The following is a 19,051-nucleotide window of genomic DNA, read 5'->3' on the forward strand; positions in this document are numbered from 1 at the left end:
GCTAGGATTACAGGCGTGAGCCACCAGCGCCCGGCTAAACTCCCTTCTGAATGCTGTTTTTTCCCCATCTCTAATCATTGATTAGTTCCCAAATCAGATACTGGTCTTGGAGTCAGAGAAGGAAAATAAGTAAAGGATGATGGCACTAATTGGACACAATGGCTCAAAAATAACCAAGTGCAAAGCCAGGCACTGGTGGCTCATGCCTGTAATCCTAGCTACTCAGGAGGCTGAGATCTGAGGATCACAGTTCAAAGCCAGCCCGGGCAGGAAAGTCCGTGAGACTCTTATCTCCAATAAACAAATAGAAAACCAGAAGTGGTACTGTGGCTCAAGCAATAGAATGCTCACCTTGAACTGAAAAGTGTAGGGACAGCACCCAGGCCAACAGTTCAAGCCCCACAACAGACAGAAAGAAAGAAAGAAAGAAAAATAACCAAGTGCAAAAAAGACTGGAGCCATGGCTCAGCAGATAGGGTACATGAGTGGGAAGCATAAGTCATTGAGCTCAAACGGAAGGAAGGAAGGAAGGAAGGAAGGAGGCAAGCAAGCAAGCATGCAGGCAACATTGAGTTTATAGATTCTACCAAAAATCTTACCATAAGCCAGTCTACATGACAACTGCTCAATAATGGGAGGTTTAATAGCTACTAAATCCCTACCATGAAAAAATAGACAGAAAAATACTATTATCTCTGTAATACACTTCAAGCAGTAAATGAGAAACCAGAGGGCCTTCACAAGCATTCCTATTCCTGGTAAATTCAGAGTAAAGCAGGTCAATGAAATAAAAGAGGTCATGCATCTTCCCTAGTTCCCATGCAGGGCACAAACAAGGAACAGACTGAATCACTTAGCTAGAAAAAGGGCTGGCTAAAACCTGTCATTGAGAGCCAAAGGGCAGATAAAAATAATCCTACCAGCTGGACATAGTGGTACACATTGGCACTTGAGCAATAGTAGGATCCCAATTTCTATGTAGGCTACATAAAAATAAAAACAAAACAAAGCACTGTTTGGGGGTTTTTCGCTGCTAGTCAGGATATTCAGAAATGATAGAGAGCAAAATGATTTTGTCTTCTTGAACTAACCTGGACTTAGAACCAGAGCTGATACCAAATTTACAAACATATTTCAATCACTTAAAGGAAGGACTGCTATGTGCTTAAAGACCTGAGCATTATCTTCATTACTCTCACTTGTTTTACCACCAAAGATTTATAGGCATCAAATGCTGAAAGTTATCATCTTTCAAAAGAGTCAAAATAGAATTTTCCTGATCTCAGCATGTGTAAAGACATGTAGGCAGGAGATCTTGGCACTGACAAAGATTGTTCCATGGCTCTCACTATGGAAATAGTATGCCTGACTATTTCATGTGCTAAAACCAGAACATAGGAAGAGCTAGGTCAAAGGGAACTGATGAGTAACTGATGACTTGAAAATTCCCTACCAAGCATTTTAGTAGGCCAAGCAGTATTATGTGATTCAGTATGTTTCAGAATAGTTCAGATTTTACCATAAAAATTTTTCCAGCCTATCCAAAAGTTAAGAGGTTATACTGAAACTGTAGTTTACACAGAAAAACATAAAAGAAATATGAAAATTTAAAAAAATGATTCTGTTCACTCTGTCGCAACAAAAGTTGTTCTCTGCCTCACTCTAAAGAAATTACTTTATGCTTGGTATAGTGATTCACACCAGTAATCCTAGGTACTTGGAAGGCTACAAACAGGAGGATTGCTGATCAAGGCCAGCCTAAGCAGAAAAGTTCACAAGATCTCTACTCAACCCATAGCTGGGTATGGTGGTACACACCTCTCATCCCATGTTATGTGGGAGGCTAAGAATGGGAGGATCATGATTCTTGCCAACTCAAGCAGCCAAAGTCCAAGGGATTCCATCTCAGTGGAAAGAAGCTGGGTATGGTAACGTGAGCCTGTCAACCCAACTATAATGGGAAGACTAATATCTGTAAATCAAGACCAAGCATGTACCTGGGCAGAAAGTAAGACCCTCTCTCAGTGTAAAACAGGCAGGAGGAGGAGGAGGGGGAGGAGGGGGGGAGGAGAAAGAGGGGGAGGAAGAGGAGGAGGAGGAAGAAGAAAGAAGAAGAGGAGGAGGAGGGAGAGGAGGAGGAAGAGGAGGAGGAGGAGGAAGAGGAGGAGGAGGAGGAGGAAGAAGAAGAGGAAGAATAAGAAATCATTTTTCTGAGCAATTTTCATTTTCCTTTAATAATACACCAAAAGATTTTAGGAGCAGCATTCTTTTCAAAGAGGCAACAAAACAATATACTCCTTACATATCTGGATGGCTCTTCTAGGTTCTGGTCATTCATGTCAGTAGGAATAATCTGTGTGGCCAGTGGTCCCTCTGCAAAAGGTTTTGGTAGTTGACCTCTGAACTCTGATGGAATGAACTGTAGCTGCCAGCTGTCAAAAACAGGGGATTAAGAAAAACACAGGGGATTATGTTGCTAAATGTACTTGAAACAAATCATGCGAAAAACATTTCACTTGTAAGAAATATATATATTTCTGCTAAAACCTTAACCAGGGAACAGAGGCAAAGGTCACAACTCAAGTCCAAGATCATTGAGAAACTGACAACTAAGTCTCAATCTATTTCACCACAGTCTCAGAACCAAACTTTGCAACCAGATTTGGTCATTTTACCAAAAGAGAAGAAAAGTGTCCGCATTTATTGCCAATTAGCATATGCTCAATTGGAACTAGTGAAATTAAAGCAATTTATTAGGCATCTTAAAAGAATGAATGTAAGGTGAGCTGCTTAATACACTAGGAGAGAAGTACTGACAAGAGAAGTTCCTGAGTAATCACCAAAGGACCTTCACCTAAGAAACTATTTTGAATGTACAAGACAAAGGGCAAAATTCTTAAAAAACAAGTTTTAATCATTAATGACTGATACAGGATTTTTTTTTTTCTTCTTCCTTTTTTCTTTTTTTTTGAAGTGCTGGAGACCAAACACAGGCTCTTGTACATCCTAGGCACTGAGCTACATCCCCAGCCTGCTACAGGATCTTTACTAAGCACAAGATATCGCCACCAGGCAAAGGTAAGCTGCTAAAGCCTGTATTCAAATGGAGCAATGTTATTTCCCTTCACCAGAACAAGACCAAATTAAGAAAGATATGAGAAACTTCAAGGCATATGCTGTCACATCTAAAACGACAGTGCAAATGAAGCTGCTTTAGAAACCCTCATCTTCCCAGCGCCTTTTCACTGTTGTACAAAAAAGAATTATTTTCTAAGAAGAGAGATTTTTCTAAGAGATGACTTTTAAAAGTAGATTAATACCAAATAATTATAAAACTGTAAATATAAATCTTTAGAAGGGTTACTAGCAGAAGCCTAGGGCCCCAAGTATTTTCAGAAGTGCCCAGACACCTGAAGTTACAGGGCAGTGCAGTGTGCATACCCAGAAACAGCACCTGTCTAATGAATGTAATGCAGATCCTCAGCAATCAGAGATGGAAGATGGCTCAGTGACTTTCTGCAAAAACTCCTACACAAAACAAAAACTAAGAAGACCATGCCACAGAATTGCCATTTTTATTTTGTCATCTTAAGTTCTGGGAATTGAAGGGTAACATACTTCTCTGGAAGAAGGAAGCTGCTGGGAAATCGATACCATTCTTTTCCCACACAAACATTCACAGGTCTGCCTTCTGGGACAGTGTGGATGGTTGGGTCTGTGGCAATTCGGTAAAATTCTGGATACAGATCAAGGGGCCCATGATAACCTGGAAGAAAGAACAGTGGATGAAAGCCAAAGATGAGGAAGATGACATTTGGATATTTAATTACAACGCACATTCACATCCCGCTGTGATCCACATAAAACTGAAAGAATGTAAAGGAAGCTGCTCCTCCTGCTGGAAGTTGGAAAGATGGCTGCAGCAGAGACCCTGTTTTGCCAAACATAACTTGCCCCAATTAGCAACCTAAGTTTAAGCTTCAGCAGCAGCCCTTAAAAGTAAAGGGGGAAAACAATAGAGGAAAAAATATGTAACTACACTAAAAAAGAACTGTCAATCTCCTTTTTAAGTCTGAGGTTCAGAAGTCATACCCCAGCCACTGTGCAGTCCACATGCCCTCTCTTTAGGAAAGGCCCCTTCCCAGTGTTAAGTTAAACCATTCTGCAACAAGCAAACCCTGAAGTGAAATGCCTCATCAGTGGTCATTGCATCTACCTCTGAACAGTGCCACGGAGCGAGAGAAAGACAGGAGACCAAACAGGAAGACCGTGCCTAACGCCAACCAACTTGATGTCACAGTGTAGTGCTCCAGGCGATATTGCTGAAACACAAAGTGGTAGCATTTCTAGAAGGAGAGACAACTGTATTGACAAAAGAGACGATACACTCTGCAGAATACATATAATCATGAGCTCTCACAGAAACCCAAATGCAGTAGAAACAGAGGGGTCTGAGCAGATGCAGGCACTTGCCCAAATCCTAAGATCAAAGCCAAGTCCCCTGCACTATCTGGAGGTCAGCCCAGCCAGCCAACTTGCCAAGAATGTACTTTTACTTGCTTCACAGGATTATTTTAAAGTTCCAATAACTTACTCTTTTAGTAATTCAGCAAAAATGCTTTTTAGTAGTTTCATTTGATATATAAGGTATTTTGACTTTTTGATGCAGGTATTAACCTTTATTTTCCCTACCGACAAGTTTCCACAAAGCTTTTAGTGTCAACAAAATGGCTTATGACCAAACAATAAGAAAAAAAGGATTCCTTTCATAGATGTCTAGAAAAATACTGGTAATTATCAATAAACTACGTAACAAACCAGATGATTATTATAAAACATATATGTATATGCTTGGAGCCCACCATCTTCCCTACCTCACCACAATACCAGCAGTGCTAGGGATTAAGCCCAGAGCACGCATGGTAAGTCTGAACTCTATCTCTGAGCTATATCCTTAGTCCATCTTGGGAATCTAAGTAGAACAAACATATACTGCTACTAAAATAATGGGCACAGACATGGCAACACATATCTGCATATTATGAATGACATAATATTAAGTTAAATATTAAAGTGCTCTAAAATTAACTGTGCTGACAGTTGCATACATACATGTGAAGATGCTAAAAAAATTGACTTAAACAGATGTACAGAACTATAAGGTTTGTGAATTCTTTCTCAATAAATAAGAACAAAATCCATCCTATTAATTGTTCCCTGTCAATCAAGAGGTAGCAGAGGACATGAAAAAGTCCCAAGATGTCTTGGCCATACACAGAAATATAAAAACATGGGTAAGATTAACTCCCAGGGAGTCAACTTGGACAGGTTTTAACCCAGGATTACAAAAACTCCCCCACTGCTGTCTAATGGAATGCCAAAGTCTTAACATGTTTTACTCTGATCTGGTAGCTGAAGAGCTGACATGCTGTTAGCTCCACTCAGGGCCACCATCAGGTGGTCCATATGGTGAACTGAAAATGCACCTTTATCATCACGTCTTGGGTCTATCACCTCAGGCAAGTTACTTAACCTTTCTGTCTCATTTTTCTCAGTATAACTGGGGATAGGGGTCAGGAAGAAAAACTCTGGGAAAATGAGGGAAGAGATGACACTATTCAAAAAGAAATGCATTCATTACCTGACATATAACTGTAACCTCTCTGTACATCACTTTTATAATAAAAATTTCAAAAAATAAATGAGCATAATTACAGTCCCATTATAACAGTGAGAATTATTAACATATGGTACATAACAAATATTACCTCCTATTACTGTGTTTTATTTTTTTTTTATTTTTTTTTGTTTTTGTTTTTGCTTATGTGGTGCTGAGGAATCGAACCCAGGGCCTCATGCATGCAAGGCAAGCGCTCTACCACTGAGCCACCTTCCCAGCCCCCACTGTGTTTTATTTTTATATCTGAGTAAATAACTTTCAAAAAGTCAATGTCTTTTTTTTTTGGGGGGGTTCGGTAGTGGGGCCTGAACTCTGGGCCTGGGCGCTGTCCCTCAGCTCTTCAGCTCAAGGCTAGCATTCTACCACTTGAGCCACAGAGTCACTTCTGGCTTTTTTCTTTTGCTTATGTGGTGCTGAGGAATCGAACCCAGGGCCTCATGCATGCAAGGCAAGCGCTCTACCACTGAACCACCTTCCCAGCCCAGTCAATGTCTTATGTTTAAAATTAATGTATGTCCTGCCTAAGATCCAGTATTAAAATGCATGATACTATGAAGGCATTTGTATAAGGTAAAGTGATTTCCATGCCTTGAGTCTAAATATTTGCCTGCTGGTCTTTCTTTGAACTCCTTAAGGACAAAACTTTAGGTTTTGCTCATGTTTGTATTCTTCTTTTTTTTAAGTGCCAGTCCTGGGGCTTGAGCCTGGGCCCTGTTCCTAAGCTCCTTTTTTGCTGAAAGCTAGCACTCTATCACTTGAGCCACAGCACCACTTCCAGCTTTTCTGGTAGTTTATTGATGACAAGAGTCTCACAAACTTTGCTGCCAAGGCTGGCTTTGAACCGTGATCCTCAAATCTCAGCCTCTTAAGTAAATACCATTACAGGCACGAGCCAACAATGGCCTGGCTGTATGGCTCTTGATACTTAAAAGAGTACTTCATTCTCATTAGCTATTCAGTAAAATCTATAGAGCTAATAAATTAGTAAATAGACCAAAAAAATACATCTTTACTAGCAACCAGATTACTATTGATAAGAGACAAACTACTACACAAATATAAGCAAATAAAGTATGATAAACAGCTTTGTAACACATAAAACTTTAACAATATGATCTGAATCAGGCTTAATGTTATAGGCAAACTATCATGGGTGGACACACACTGTAATTTGCCTTTAAGCTTTGTGAGCAAGTTATGCAGTAAATATAAGAGAATCAACACATATGTTTCCCTGAAACTCACCTGAAGTGCAGAAAGAGCCACAGCACCACAGAGACATATAAGTGGATAGACAGGGAAAAGAAATCGCTCCTCTTTGTGAGGCTGGATGAAGAAAATTATAAACCAAATATACATTGGAGCCAAGGTAAGCCAATATGGATGGCCTAAATTCTGCACTGCAAGACACAGAAAAATATCCACCTTTCATCACATTAGAATAAAACAGCATACTTAATTTCAATGTTCTCTCTCTCTCTCTCCACGCCCCTCCCCCTCCACCTGGGGCTGGCTTGAACTAAGCACCTGGGCATTGTTCCTGAGCTTCTTATGCTCAAGGCTAGCACTCTACCACTTGAGCCACAGTGTCACTTCAGGCCTTTTCTGTTTATGTGGTACTGGGGAATCAAACCCAGGGCTTCATGCATATTAGGCAAGCACTCTACCACTAAGCCACATTCCTAGCTCTCAATGTTCTCTTTTTTTTTTCTTTTTAACATTTATTATTATCTTTAAGTAGTTGTACAAAGAAGTTCCCATTCTACAAAATACAAGGTGTCTGACCTCAATGTTCTCTTGATCTTAAACTTGGGAGACCACTATAGCGTATCCCATATCATGTTTCAAGTTGTGTTCACACTTTCTCCAATGTAACCAAGACAAGAAATAGTGTACTCTCTAGACAATCCAAGAGATCCAAAAGTTAAAGGGAGGCACAATACTGGATTTGGCCAGACATATATGAAAGCCATAAAATAGAACTTAGTAAATATACTACGTTTGATTAAAAAAAAGGAAAGGCCTTCTCTTCCTACAGTCCTTCCATGAGATTAAAGATTCCTGAGGGTAACCAAAAACATAACATAAACCCATTCCCTGGGTCTTAATTCCTGTGTTCTGTTTAAGCATTAATCCTTTTATCTGTATACCAATTAGACATAGATCAAAAGAAGAAAAAGTTGGATTCTCAAACACTTTTCATCAAGCTACAAATCAATTTGTTTTAGTTTAGGAATATTTTGGTTGGGGTGGGATATTTTGTTAAGTTTTGCTTTTTTTCTTTTTCTTTTTTTTCTTTTTTTTGTCGGTCCTGGGGCTTGAACTCTGGGCTTGGGCGCTGTCCTTGCGCTCTTCAGCCCAAGGCGAGCACTCTACTATACTTGAGCCACAGTACCACTTCTGGTTTTCTAGTGGTTTATTGGAGATAAGTCTCATGGATTTTCTTGCCTGGACTGGTTTTGAACTGTGATTCTCAGATCTCAGCCTCCTAAGTAGCTAGGATTGCAGGCATGAGCCACCAGCACCCCGCTAAGTTTTGCTTTTTGAGATAGGGTTTCATTATGTCACATCTAGCCTGGAGCTCATGATCCTATCTCATTCTCCTGGGTGCTGAGGTTACAGGTATGTTTCCCCAAGCCTGGTAGCCATTTGTTTCAAGTTAAATATAAGAACATTTCAAAGAAGTAGGCTTATAAAGTTTTCTAATTAAGTTTTCTCTTCTTAATACCTATCCATTCTGAATCTCAAAACAAAATGTGCTTAAAGCATAGAAAAGAATGAAAAGAATAACAATGAAATCCAAGCACTGCTGGAAAGTTCCTGGGGTTAGGTACAGGAGCACTGAGTGATAACTACAACCCACAGTGAAGGCATCTCCTACTGTGCTTACATTAGTGAAAACAAAAGTGTATGAAAAATGCTGTCTAAGGGTGGAAGCACAGTGCCCCCTGGTGTCCCCCATGTCTACAGTATATAGGGTTAAATTGTGGTTCAGCACTATCAAGAAAAAGTAATCCTTAAGAAATACAAAGGAGGAGAAGCAGGTGCCAGTCCCACTAGTCTGTGTCTTGCTTCAACAGTGTTTGTTTTCCATCACCAACTGCCTCTGAATCTCCTCTCCACTGACCCTTATCTTCTTGCCAGTCTCCAACCAACTCCATCTTTTTTTGTGATTAGCTCTGGATCGATGGCTAGCCATGACCTTGCAGATTCATCAGAATTATTCCACTGCGGTGGAGGCTGCCATCCGCTGCTGGTCAATTTGCGTTTGCAGGCCTCCTACACGTAATTCTCTCTGGGCTACTATTTCAATCGCCACGATGTTGGCTCTGGACGGCGTGGGACACTTCTTCTGCAAGTTGGCAGAGAAGTGAGAGGGCACCCACTGTCCCCTGAAGATACAGACCAGCATGGTGGCCATGTGCTGCTCCAGGATGTACAGAAGCCTTCTCAAGATTGAGTAGGGTAAAGCTGTGGAAGTCATGGAAGCTGCCCTGGCCCTGGAGAACCTGAAACAAGCCATTTTGGATCTTCATGTCTTGGGTTCTGCTGGCACAGACCCCCATCTCTGTGACTTCCTGGAGAACTACTTCCTAGATGAATAGGTGAAGCTCATCAAGAAGATTGAGCGGTCATCTAACCAACCTCTACAGGCTGGCAGCCCCTCGGGCTAGACTAGGCGAGTATCTCTTCAAACATCTCACCCTCAAGGACTAGAAGACCCCAGAGTCAAGCAGCCTTTGAGGGCCATCACTGCCTCACTTGACATTAGTGTTTCCATAAGAGTCTCTCCTTCTAGCCACTGGGCTTCCTAACTAACCATCCTGAAGTCTTTCCCAAGCCTTGAACCAAATGAAAACAAAGTTTTTTGCAGGAAAAAGACAGAGGTGTGGGTGACGGGGGGGAGAGAGAGAGAGAGAGAAAGAAAGAGAGAAAGAGAGAGAAAGAAAGAAAAAAGAAAGAAAGAGAAAGAGTGAGAGAAAGGAGAGAGAAAGAAAAAAAAAAGAAAGAAAGAAAGAGAGAAAGAGTGAGAGAGAGAAAGGAGAGAGAAAGAAAGAAAGAAGGAGAGAGAGGGGAGGGAGGAAGGAAGGAAGGAAGCAAGCAAGCAAGCAAGCAAGCAAGCAAGAGGTTAGCCAGGTACAGAGGCTCACATTTGTAAGCCTAGCTAACCAAAAAAAAGAGATCAGAAGGATTGCAATTTGAGGCCAGACTGAGCAAGGTTTGTGAGACCCTCACCTCAACCAAATAAAGCTGGATAAGATGGTTCACACCTGTCATCCTATGTGGAGAGGGTACGTAGGAGGACTGAGGGCTAGGCCAGCCTGGTCATAAATGTGAGACCCAATTTGCAAAATAAATAAAGCAAAAAGACCCAGAGGTAGAGTAACTGCTTAGCAAGGGCAAGGCCCAAAGTCCAAAATACAGCACTTAAGAAAAAACAAAAAACAAACAAAAAACAGGAAAGAAGGGAAAGGAGAGGAGAGGAGAATACAAGGGATAGAGGAATTAGTTGCCTCAAGAGAGAAAATAGCTGAATCTAAAATGCAGGACACTAGGTAAGATGAATATCTGGCTTAAAAATCTTTAGAAGAAAAATAAAACAAGAAGCATCATACAAAGCTTTAAAAAATGTAATATCAGAAGGGTGACAGTGGCTCATACCTGTAATCCTAGGTACTCAGAAGGCTGAGAGAGAATCACAGTTCAAAGCCAGCCTGGGCAGAAATCCCCATGAGACTCTTTTACCTCCAATAAACTATTTAAAAAAAAAAAAAAAGCTGCAAGTGGTGCTGTGGCTCAAGTGGTAGAGCACTAGCCTTAAGCACAAAGAGGCTCAGGGACAGCATCCAGGCTGAGTTCAAGTCCCAAGAGGGGCAAAAAAAAAGTAACATCAAATACTATATGACCTGTGATTATGTCCTGCTTTTCCACACAATATAGAAAATCTGATTTTCAACAGGTATTAGATTATTTTAAAGGGTTAATTTTGTTAGAATAATGGAAATATGCTTATGTTAAAACAAGAGTCCTAAAAAAAAAAATTAAGATTTTAACATTTAACAAAGAAAACTCCCCTATGAACCATGAACAATAAAAGCAGAACTGAGGGTGGGCTGGACAGGAATCAATCATATGGCATCCAAATCAGATTGACAAGTCTGAAGTTAAATCTTTCCAAAGCCCATATGAATTCTGCTCAAATCTGTCTTCCATTCAAGAAACAGTAGGCACCAGAGCCACGACAACTTGAGAAAACACCAGCTGTGCAGTACAGAACCAGAGCAAGTAAAACAAATGACACACCAAACCTTCCACAGGAAACCAAACAAATGGCACCCGGAGAAGACTCGTGTTTCTTAGGAAATTCAAAGCTTCTCCCTATTTCACTATCTATTTCAAGGAATTCCTATGTGTTTGTTTTCAAATTCTTAGTTGGAATAATTTCTCAAAGCATGTTTGCCTCTAGCATGGATTATCATACTTCTTTACAAGACTGAAGACTTGTACAGGCTTGTCATTTTAAGATTTTATAAATATGTTTGCTTTCCTGGATGATTGTGTAAATTATAATAACTTCCTCTCTTGAAGAAATATAAAACTAACCAAATTTTCAGAGAAGTCCAAATAACCTATAAATACAGACTGAAAAAGTCAGCAGAGCCAGCCATTTCTATAGAAAGAAAATGGAGAATAGTTCTTGTTCATGTACTGGCATTTCTTACTAGTTGGCTTTTTCCTCCCCAAATACCATCTTTAGTTACTCACCATGAAACCTCTGCAGCAGGTATTCCATAAGAGAAGTCAGTGGTAAGACCAGAAGAGCCAAAGCAAATGCTACATTGAAATTCAGAAATCCATTAATCAAATAAAAGTACCAGGGTTCCGTACCTAAAGAAAAAAAAAGGTAAGGAGCCATTAATGGTGTCTTCAATACCCACAGTATTGACTCTTCATGATCTTTGTTCAATTAACATGAAGGATCCAGCACCCCAAGTAAAGAATGAGAGACGTGTCTACCCCTTTTCACGCTCAGCCACACACAGGAAGCATAAGAGCAGAAGATGGGAAGAAAGTTTGGTCAAGATGCTTTATATAGAAATCAAGTTTTAAATGTTCAGCTATATTTCCTATCTGTAGAAAATATACTCTATCTTCTGCTCTTCTACTACAAAGGCATAGAGCTCCTCTTTTCCAAAGGATAAAGCAACAAGGGACCATTTAGAAGCAGAGACACAGCCCTAAATAGACACCAAATTAGCAAAAGGCTTGATTTTACACTTGTCTCCAGAACCATGAAAAATGCATTTGCTCTTTATAAATCATCCAGACTCAAGCATTTTCTTATGAGAGACAAATACACTAAGACAAAAATTTCAAGCCGGGCGCTGGTGGCTCACGCCTATAATCCTAGCTACTCAGGAGGCTGAGATCTGAGGATCGCGGTTCAAAGCCAGCCCGGGCAGGAGAGACCGTGAGACTCCTATCTCCAATAAACCACCAGAAAACCGGAAGTGGCGCTGTAGCTCAAGTGGTAGAGCGCTCGCCTAGAGCTGAAGAGCTGAAGGACAGTGCCCAGGCCCAGAGTTCAAGCCCCACGGCCGACCAAAAAAAAAAAAAAAATTTCACCCTACCTAGCCTTAAGTACCATACCTAAACAGGAATAATACTTTCTGAAACCACCAATTTTAATAGCTTAAGAACACAGGACCACATAGAGCTAAAAACAAAAACAAGCAACAACAACTACAACAAATTGCCATTTGAATGTAATTACTCTCTCAGCATTCTGCAGACCAAGAGAAACTAATAAATGAAACTTGGTTGGAGCTACTCAGTCTCTCCCACTTTGTTCTCATCTGCTTGTAGGGATTACTTACTTTCTAGCATCACAAAAAGCAACAACTCATGTTTTTATGGTTCATGTTCAGAGACCCAAGCCCTGCTCAGAGGCCTGAAGGACTCAGAATGAAGCAATCTGACAGAAAACACAAGCTTCACACACATTTTTACCCTTTAATTCACAATCCTTAAGTCAGAATATTGAGCCAGCCCGCTCTGTGCCGGTGGTAGGTTCTTCCATCAGGTGTGAGTGACATGTGAGGGTTTAATCACTGTCTGACACCCTCCTTGCACCACAGCAATTTTCTGTAATTCACATCGCTGAAAGGGCAATCAGAAGCCAGATGCTGGTGGCTCACGCCTGTAATCCTAGCTACTCAGGAGGCTGAAATCGGAGGACTTCGGTTCAAAGCCAGCCCAGGCAAGTAAGTCCGTGAGACCACCACAAAACTGAAAGTGCTGCTGTGGCTTAAGTGGTGAGTGCTAGCCTTGAGCTAAAGAGCTGAGGGACAGTACCCAGGCCCAGAGTTCAAGCCACACAACCTACAAAAATAAAGGGCAATCAGGAGATAGAGGAGTCTTCAGGAAAACAACAACAAGAACAACAAAAACCCGGGCATTTCTGCAGCTTGCACAACAAAAGAAGATTAGGAACCAAAGTCCTAATTCAAGAAATACTTAGAGGAGGAGTAAAAGGGAAGGGAGTACCAAGTAGGCAGGGTACATGATAAATACAATGACTGAGGTTGTTAGGAGCAGAGGCACTGTCCAAGGATATATTTATTAGAGACTTTTTTTTTTGGTCAGTCGTGGGAGTTGAACTCTGAGCCTGGGGGCTGTCCCTCAGCTCTTCAGCTCAAAGCTAGCGCTCTACCACTTGAGCCACAAGCGCCACTTCTGGTTTTCTAGTGGTTTATTGGAGATAAGTGCCTCACAGCCTTTCCTGCCCCGGCTGGCTTTGAACCATGATCCTCAGATCTCAGCCTCCTAAGTAGCTAAGGCATGAGCCACCACACCTGGCATTATTAGAAACATTTTTAATCTTTCATTCTATTTAACTGTTTAGTTTACATAAAAAGATGGGTTTAGTTACAAAACAGCGGTATATGTCTGCTGTGAATATTAATATTTAACAACATATTGCCTACACTGAGCTTTCTAGTTAGAATCAAGCTTCTGGAAAGGTAAGCATTCCATCACCCTCTCCTGACCCACTATGTGGATGGATGAAATGCTATCAACCTCTGACGGGCCTTTTTTCTTAACAGAATTCTAGAAATCTGAGCCTGTAAAAAAAAAAAAAGAATGAATAAGCAGAGAGAAGGGGAGCATCCTTTGTATCGTGTGTCACAGATGCACAGCCTCCACAGAAAAGTCTTTTTCTCTGATATTTGCAAATACAGATTGCTTTTTCAGAGAAGCTCCTTAGTTTCTAGCTAGTACTTGTCGCCACCACAACTTGCTGTATGATGTGTTTTCATCTAGATATTATATACTCTGGGATATAGAACCAAAAGAATTAAGTTAGTAAACTCAATCATTTTTATGTATTGGGGGGGCCAAAATCAAGTTGCCAACAAGGCTGTAAACATTTCATAACAGACTACTCTTTCCCTGGAGAATGGAGCAAAAAACCTGAGAATAAGCCAAGAGTGAAGAAAGTTCAAGTGGCCAGTCTTAAAAATAAGGGCAAAGAGGACACTTCTGTTGACTAGTGTTCTCTACTTGGTAAGACACTGCCTTAGGGGGGCAAATGGAACATAAACTTTTATCTCTATCCAGGGAGTTGCTCAATGCTGATGCTCACAAAGCATCAAAGCTGGAACGTTATAGAAAAAGCACATCTGAATGACAAGCTAAGCACTGAACTGTGCAAGAGGTAAGGTGAGAGCAAGCTGGCAGCAGAATCTGCAGGGGAGTGACTCACCCATCTCCCTCTTTATGGAAAGTACCTCAGTTCCTTTTACTCAGATGAGCTATGGGGGGGCTTTTAAAAAAAGCTAAAAAGAGAAGGAATAATGTTGATTGTCCCACAGACTGAACGAAGGGGAACCTTTTCACAGAACTGTAATTTTATAAAGCTGCAGGAACTAAATTATAATAAATCATCCTTATAAATGTCACATTTGAACCACCAAGAGGGAAAAGCCAGCAAGGTTCCACAGAAATGATTAACAAAGGAGAAAAGGCTCTAGAATAGTTCTGCCTCATGTTGAGTCAACTCTAAGCAGGCCTCAGGACACCTCCTGGGCCTTCCCCCTCCACTCCACTGGGGCAAAAGGAGGAAACAGCTAGCCTTCTAACAAGGCAATTCATCTTCACCTTCTGAAACTTCCTGTCTCATGACCTGAAAGATGTTGATAAAACACTGGCACCAAGCTAAGCTTCAGAGTGGTATCCCTGAGTAAACCTTCTGTCTTACCTCAAGGATTTTCCCATAAGGGCCCTATAAAACCTTTGCCAAGGCATGGACTCCTCAGAGTACCACCAGACAAAAATACTCATGGACATCAATATCTGAGTCCTTGAAATGTTACCAGAGGCAAAATCAATCACTTCCTTCTCTACTGTGCTAACTTTTACCTGCTAATCTTTGACCTTAAAGAGATATTTGTTCATGACTGTGCAATTTTAGTCTACACTACTCTAAATCTCTAAATGTCCTAAATGCTAAGTATTATTTACTTAGTCCACTCTTCCTTTCAACACTCCCATGTGAAATAGCCTGCCAGTATGCATGTCGCTCTGCTATCCCAGCCCTCCACAGGCTCCCCGTGCCTGATCACCCTTTAAGTCAATGCACAGAACTACAAAAGTTAACTTCATCCACTCCTTGGGTCAAATCTGAACCTCTGCTACTCTCAACACATGCTCCCTGTTTTTGCAAGCTTATTTTCCTGTCCTGTCACAGTGGCCAAATTGTTGGTTGTGTTGGTTTACTAAGGGTGCTTTCAGTGGAAAAGCTGCAGGCGTGGGAGTAAGACAGCTCTGGGCTTTCTTCCCATGCCTGTAATTATTTTTTTAAGTATTTTTTAATTTTTACCTTGGATGGTGGGTTCCTCACTATCAGCTCAGCTTTCTCACAGGGCAAGAAGGATAAATAATGCCTATCTCACAGAATTTGGGGGAGGGAAAGTAGACAGTACATAAAATTTCTGGCACAAAGCCGGGCGCTGGTGGCTCACGCCTGTAATCCTAGCTACTCAGGAGGCTGAGATCTGAGGATCGTGGTTCAAAGCCAGCCCGGGCAGGAAAGACAGTGAGACTCCTATCTCCAATAAACCACCAGAAAACCGGAAGTGGTGCTGTAGCTCAAGTGGTAGAGCGCTTGCCTTGAGCTGAAGAGCTGAGGGACAGCGCCCAGGCCCAGAGTTCAAGCCCCACGACCGACAAAAAAAAAAAAAAAAAAAAAAAAAAATTTCTGGCACAAAATACACAAAAAACAGAAAGTTGTAACTAATATCTGTGAAGAGGCACTCCTTTTCCTTTACTTCAAAAGAAAGAAGTCAGCTCACGTGGGGAATATCACTAAGATATGCTAGCAATAAGTGAGGTACCAGTGGCTCACACCTGGAATCCTAGCTACTCAAGAGGTTGAGATCTAAGGCTCAAGGCAAGGAAGTCTGTGAGGCTTTTATCTCCAATTTACTATCAAAAAAGCCAAAAGTGAAGCTGTGGCTCAACTGGGAGAGTGCTGGCCTTGAGCAAGAGAAGCTCAGGAACAGTAACCAGGGACTGAGTTCAGCCCCAGGACAGGCGTGTGCACACGTACACGCACGCACACACACAAATGGTATGTTATCTAGTCCCCAAAATGTAGACAAACTGATTCAACTAGGAATAATGGAGAAAATAAGTATTTATACAACAATCGTAATGGAGAGACTGAAGACATGTTCATAATACTAGAATAGTTTCCACCAAAAATTCAATCAAACCTGTAAAAGTAATGTTTAAGAGAATAATCCACTACTTGATCTTTGTTCTTCAGCAGTCTTTACACATGATAATCCGTCTGAAGTGTACCCCATTCCAGCACTTTCTAGGCAAATACCTACTCCTCCTCCTGGGCACAGACCTTACACCTTTCCTAATACCAGCAGAAGGATTTGCTCCCTACCATCCTGAAGCACCTAATATACTGTTCCATTAATTATTGTGTTTCTGCAGCTTTCTAAGGGCCTGAAGCAAGTGCTCAAAGGCAATTTATTCAATTATTCTTTAAAAAAAGTTTTCTTTGGGGCTGGGAAGGTGGCTCAGTGGTAGAGCGCTTGCCTTGCATGCTCGAGGCCCTGGGTTCGATTCCTCAGCACCACATAAGCAAAAAGAAAAAAGCTGGAAGTGGCGCTGTGGCTCAAGTGGTAGAGCGCTAGCCTTGAGCTGAAGAGCTGAGGGACAGCGCCCAGGCCCAGAGTTCAGGCCCCACGACCGGACCCAAAAAAAAAAAAAGTTTTGTCAGTTGTGGGGCTTGAACTCTGGGCCTGGGTACTGTCCCTCAGCTCTTCAGCTCAAGGCCAAGCACTACCATTTAAGCCACAGCTCTAGTTCCAGTTTTCTGGTGGTTTATTGGAGATAAGGGTCTCATGGACTTTCCTGCCCAGGCTGACTTTGAACCACAATCCTCAGATCTCAGCCTCCTGAGTAGCCAGGATTACAGGCATGAGCCTCCAGCATCCAGCTTCAGTGATTCTTTAACTGAAGTCTATCTATATATGAAGAAAGTAGGCTTGTACTTGTACAAAAGAAATGGCACCAAAAGATGTATACAGAAACGGTCAGTACAAGACATTTTTAACGTCCAGATAAAGTGTGTATCTAACATATTTAATGGGGCATCTAGACTAAGAAACTCATAAAATAGCCAGTATAATTCAAGCTAGTGTCAAACATTTAAGCAGCAGGAAGAGCTGAGTTTCTAAGACAGAAGACACACTGTCTCATTATTTGACAACCGTATAGGATAAAAGACTCGTGCCATTTACCAAATGGAAGCAATGTTCACAAAATATTTACATCTGTTCATCTTAATTGGTATCAAGAAATGCCCAAGCCAGCACCACAATATGTCTAACCAAGGTGGTTCTGGGACACAACTGCAATTAAGGCACTCAAGAATTCACTCATCCATTTATTCATTTGTTCATTCATACATTGTCAACAATTTTTTTACTGTAAACCTAGAATATATAGGGGATTCTACTTCTAAGATGAAAACAATATTCTCCAAGTAAGCTACACACACAAAAAAAGTTAATACTCTTTCCACAAATGAAAATCAGAAGAAAAAGAAACCATCAGATTCAAAGATAAGGTAAAAACACAAAATGTCTACTAGCAAGGAGCAGCTCCCTAAAGGCAGCTGACTATAGCATTCTAGCTGTCCATGGAAAGACCATAGACTGTGCTAAGGCCTAACTAACCAACCACCATTATACTAAAAACACAAACACACCAAAATTGATCCTCCTTCCCTACTGTCTCCATCTATCTGATCAGTAGATTAAAAAGCCTCACCAACCTAAAGAGGCCAGAGAAAATACAGCCCTGTTATAAACCCTCACAAAATGTTTTTATAAACAAGCAATCAAAATATCAACATCAGCCAGGCGTCGGTGGCTCATGTAATCCTAGTTACTCACGAGGCTAAGATCTAAGGATCAAAGTTCAAAGCCAGTCCACAAAAATGAAATAAAGTTTTTTGTTTTTTTTTAAAAAAGCCAGTCAAGGCAGGAAAAGTCTGTAAGACTCTTATCGCCAGTTAAGCACCAAAAATCTAGAAGTGGCACTGTGGCTCAAAGTGGTAGAGTGCTAGCCTTGAGCAAAAAGGCTAAGGGACAGCACCCAGGCCCTCAGTTCAAGCCCTACAACAACAACAATCAACATCTAATAAATTATTTATGAAAATGGAGAAGCCAATTTTTCAGAATTAACACAAACTCAATCTATTCCTCCATACAGAATGGGATACATCTAAATCAGTATTTACCACACAACCCATATTTTATTGGTTTTATTGTCTCCAGAAGTCAAATAAAATTTTACAAGTAAACTGAAAACAATGGGCAATTTAAATTTGCCAACTTTTCCTGGCTGAAGAGAGACATCTAGAGGCAAAAGCTTAGAACTGGAGGCTTTTCACCTATCCTTGGGAATCTAGGAAATAAAAAGGAGTCTTTTAAAGTTCTTTCATTTAACAATTACTCTTCAACTATGTGGTTTGTGAATTCAATTCACTGAATACAACACTATTTATTTTAGCCTGTTACTTGCCACCTAAGATAATATTCTCTAAATCTCAGGAAGCTCAAGTATCTCATTCAGAATTTTTGCTTTCAAGCTCCTCAGGCAAACTATTGGATCTACTAGCAATGTGGCCAAGGCACATGGAAAGGGCTGGCAACATCACAAATTTATAGGAAGGAAGAGAGAGAATATCGACTGCTTTGTAGCAGAGTCAGGACATTCAAATATATAGAAAACTCTAAGGATCCCCAAAAGATTAAAACAGAAGAAGCTATATTTATTTGATTT

General features: G+C 40.9%; 1 protein-coding gene across 5 annotated transcripts in view; it reads right to left on the reverse strand.

Moving 5' to 3' along the window:
* Alg9 (ALG9 alpha-1,2-mannosyltransferase) overlaps positions 1-19,051 on the reverse strand; it is a 60,953-nt gene that overhangs the window by 29,740 nt on the left and 12,162 nt on the right. For 3 of the 5 annotated variants that reach the window (XR_006147852.1, XM_042682795.1, XM_042682798.1), the window contains 5 exons: positions 11,447-11,569; positions 6,926-7,080; positions 4,217-4,346; positions 3,619-3,766; positions 2,303-2,432 (listed from right to left, as the gene is read on the reverse strand). Coding sequence is in view for 4 of the 5 variants with exons in the window: in XM_042682795.1 (XP_042538729.1) it covers positions 2,303-2,432; positions 3,619-3,766; positions 4,217-4,346; positions 6,926-7,080; positions 11,447-11,569 (686 nt within the window). In the remaining variant the exon portion in view is untranslated. The remainder of the gene's footprint in view (positions 1-2,302; positions 2,433-3,618; positions 3,767-4,216; positions 4,347-6,925; positions 7,081-11,446; positions 11,570-19,051) is intronic. The other 2 variants (XM_042682796.1, XM_042682797.1) reach the window with 2 other exon arrangements.

Source organism: Dipodomys spectabilis, unplaced genomic scaffold, assembly GCF_019054845.1.
Source record: "Dipodomys spectabilis isolate Male_0828 unplaced genomic scaffold, ASM1905484v1 ptg000076l, whole genome shotgun sequence".
Lineage (NCBI taxonomy): Eukaryota > Metazoa > Chordata > Mammalia > Rodentia > Heteromyidae > Dipodomys > Dipodomys spectabilis.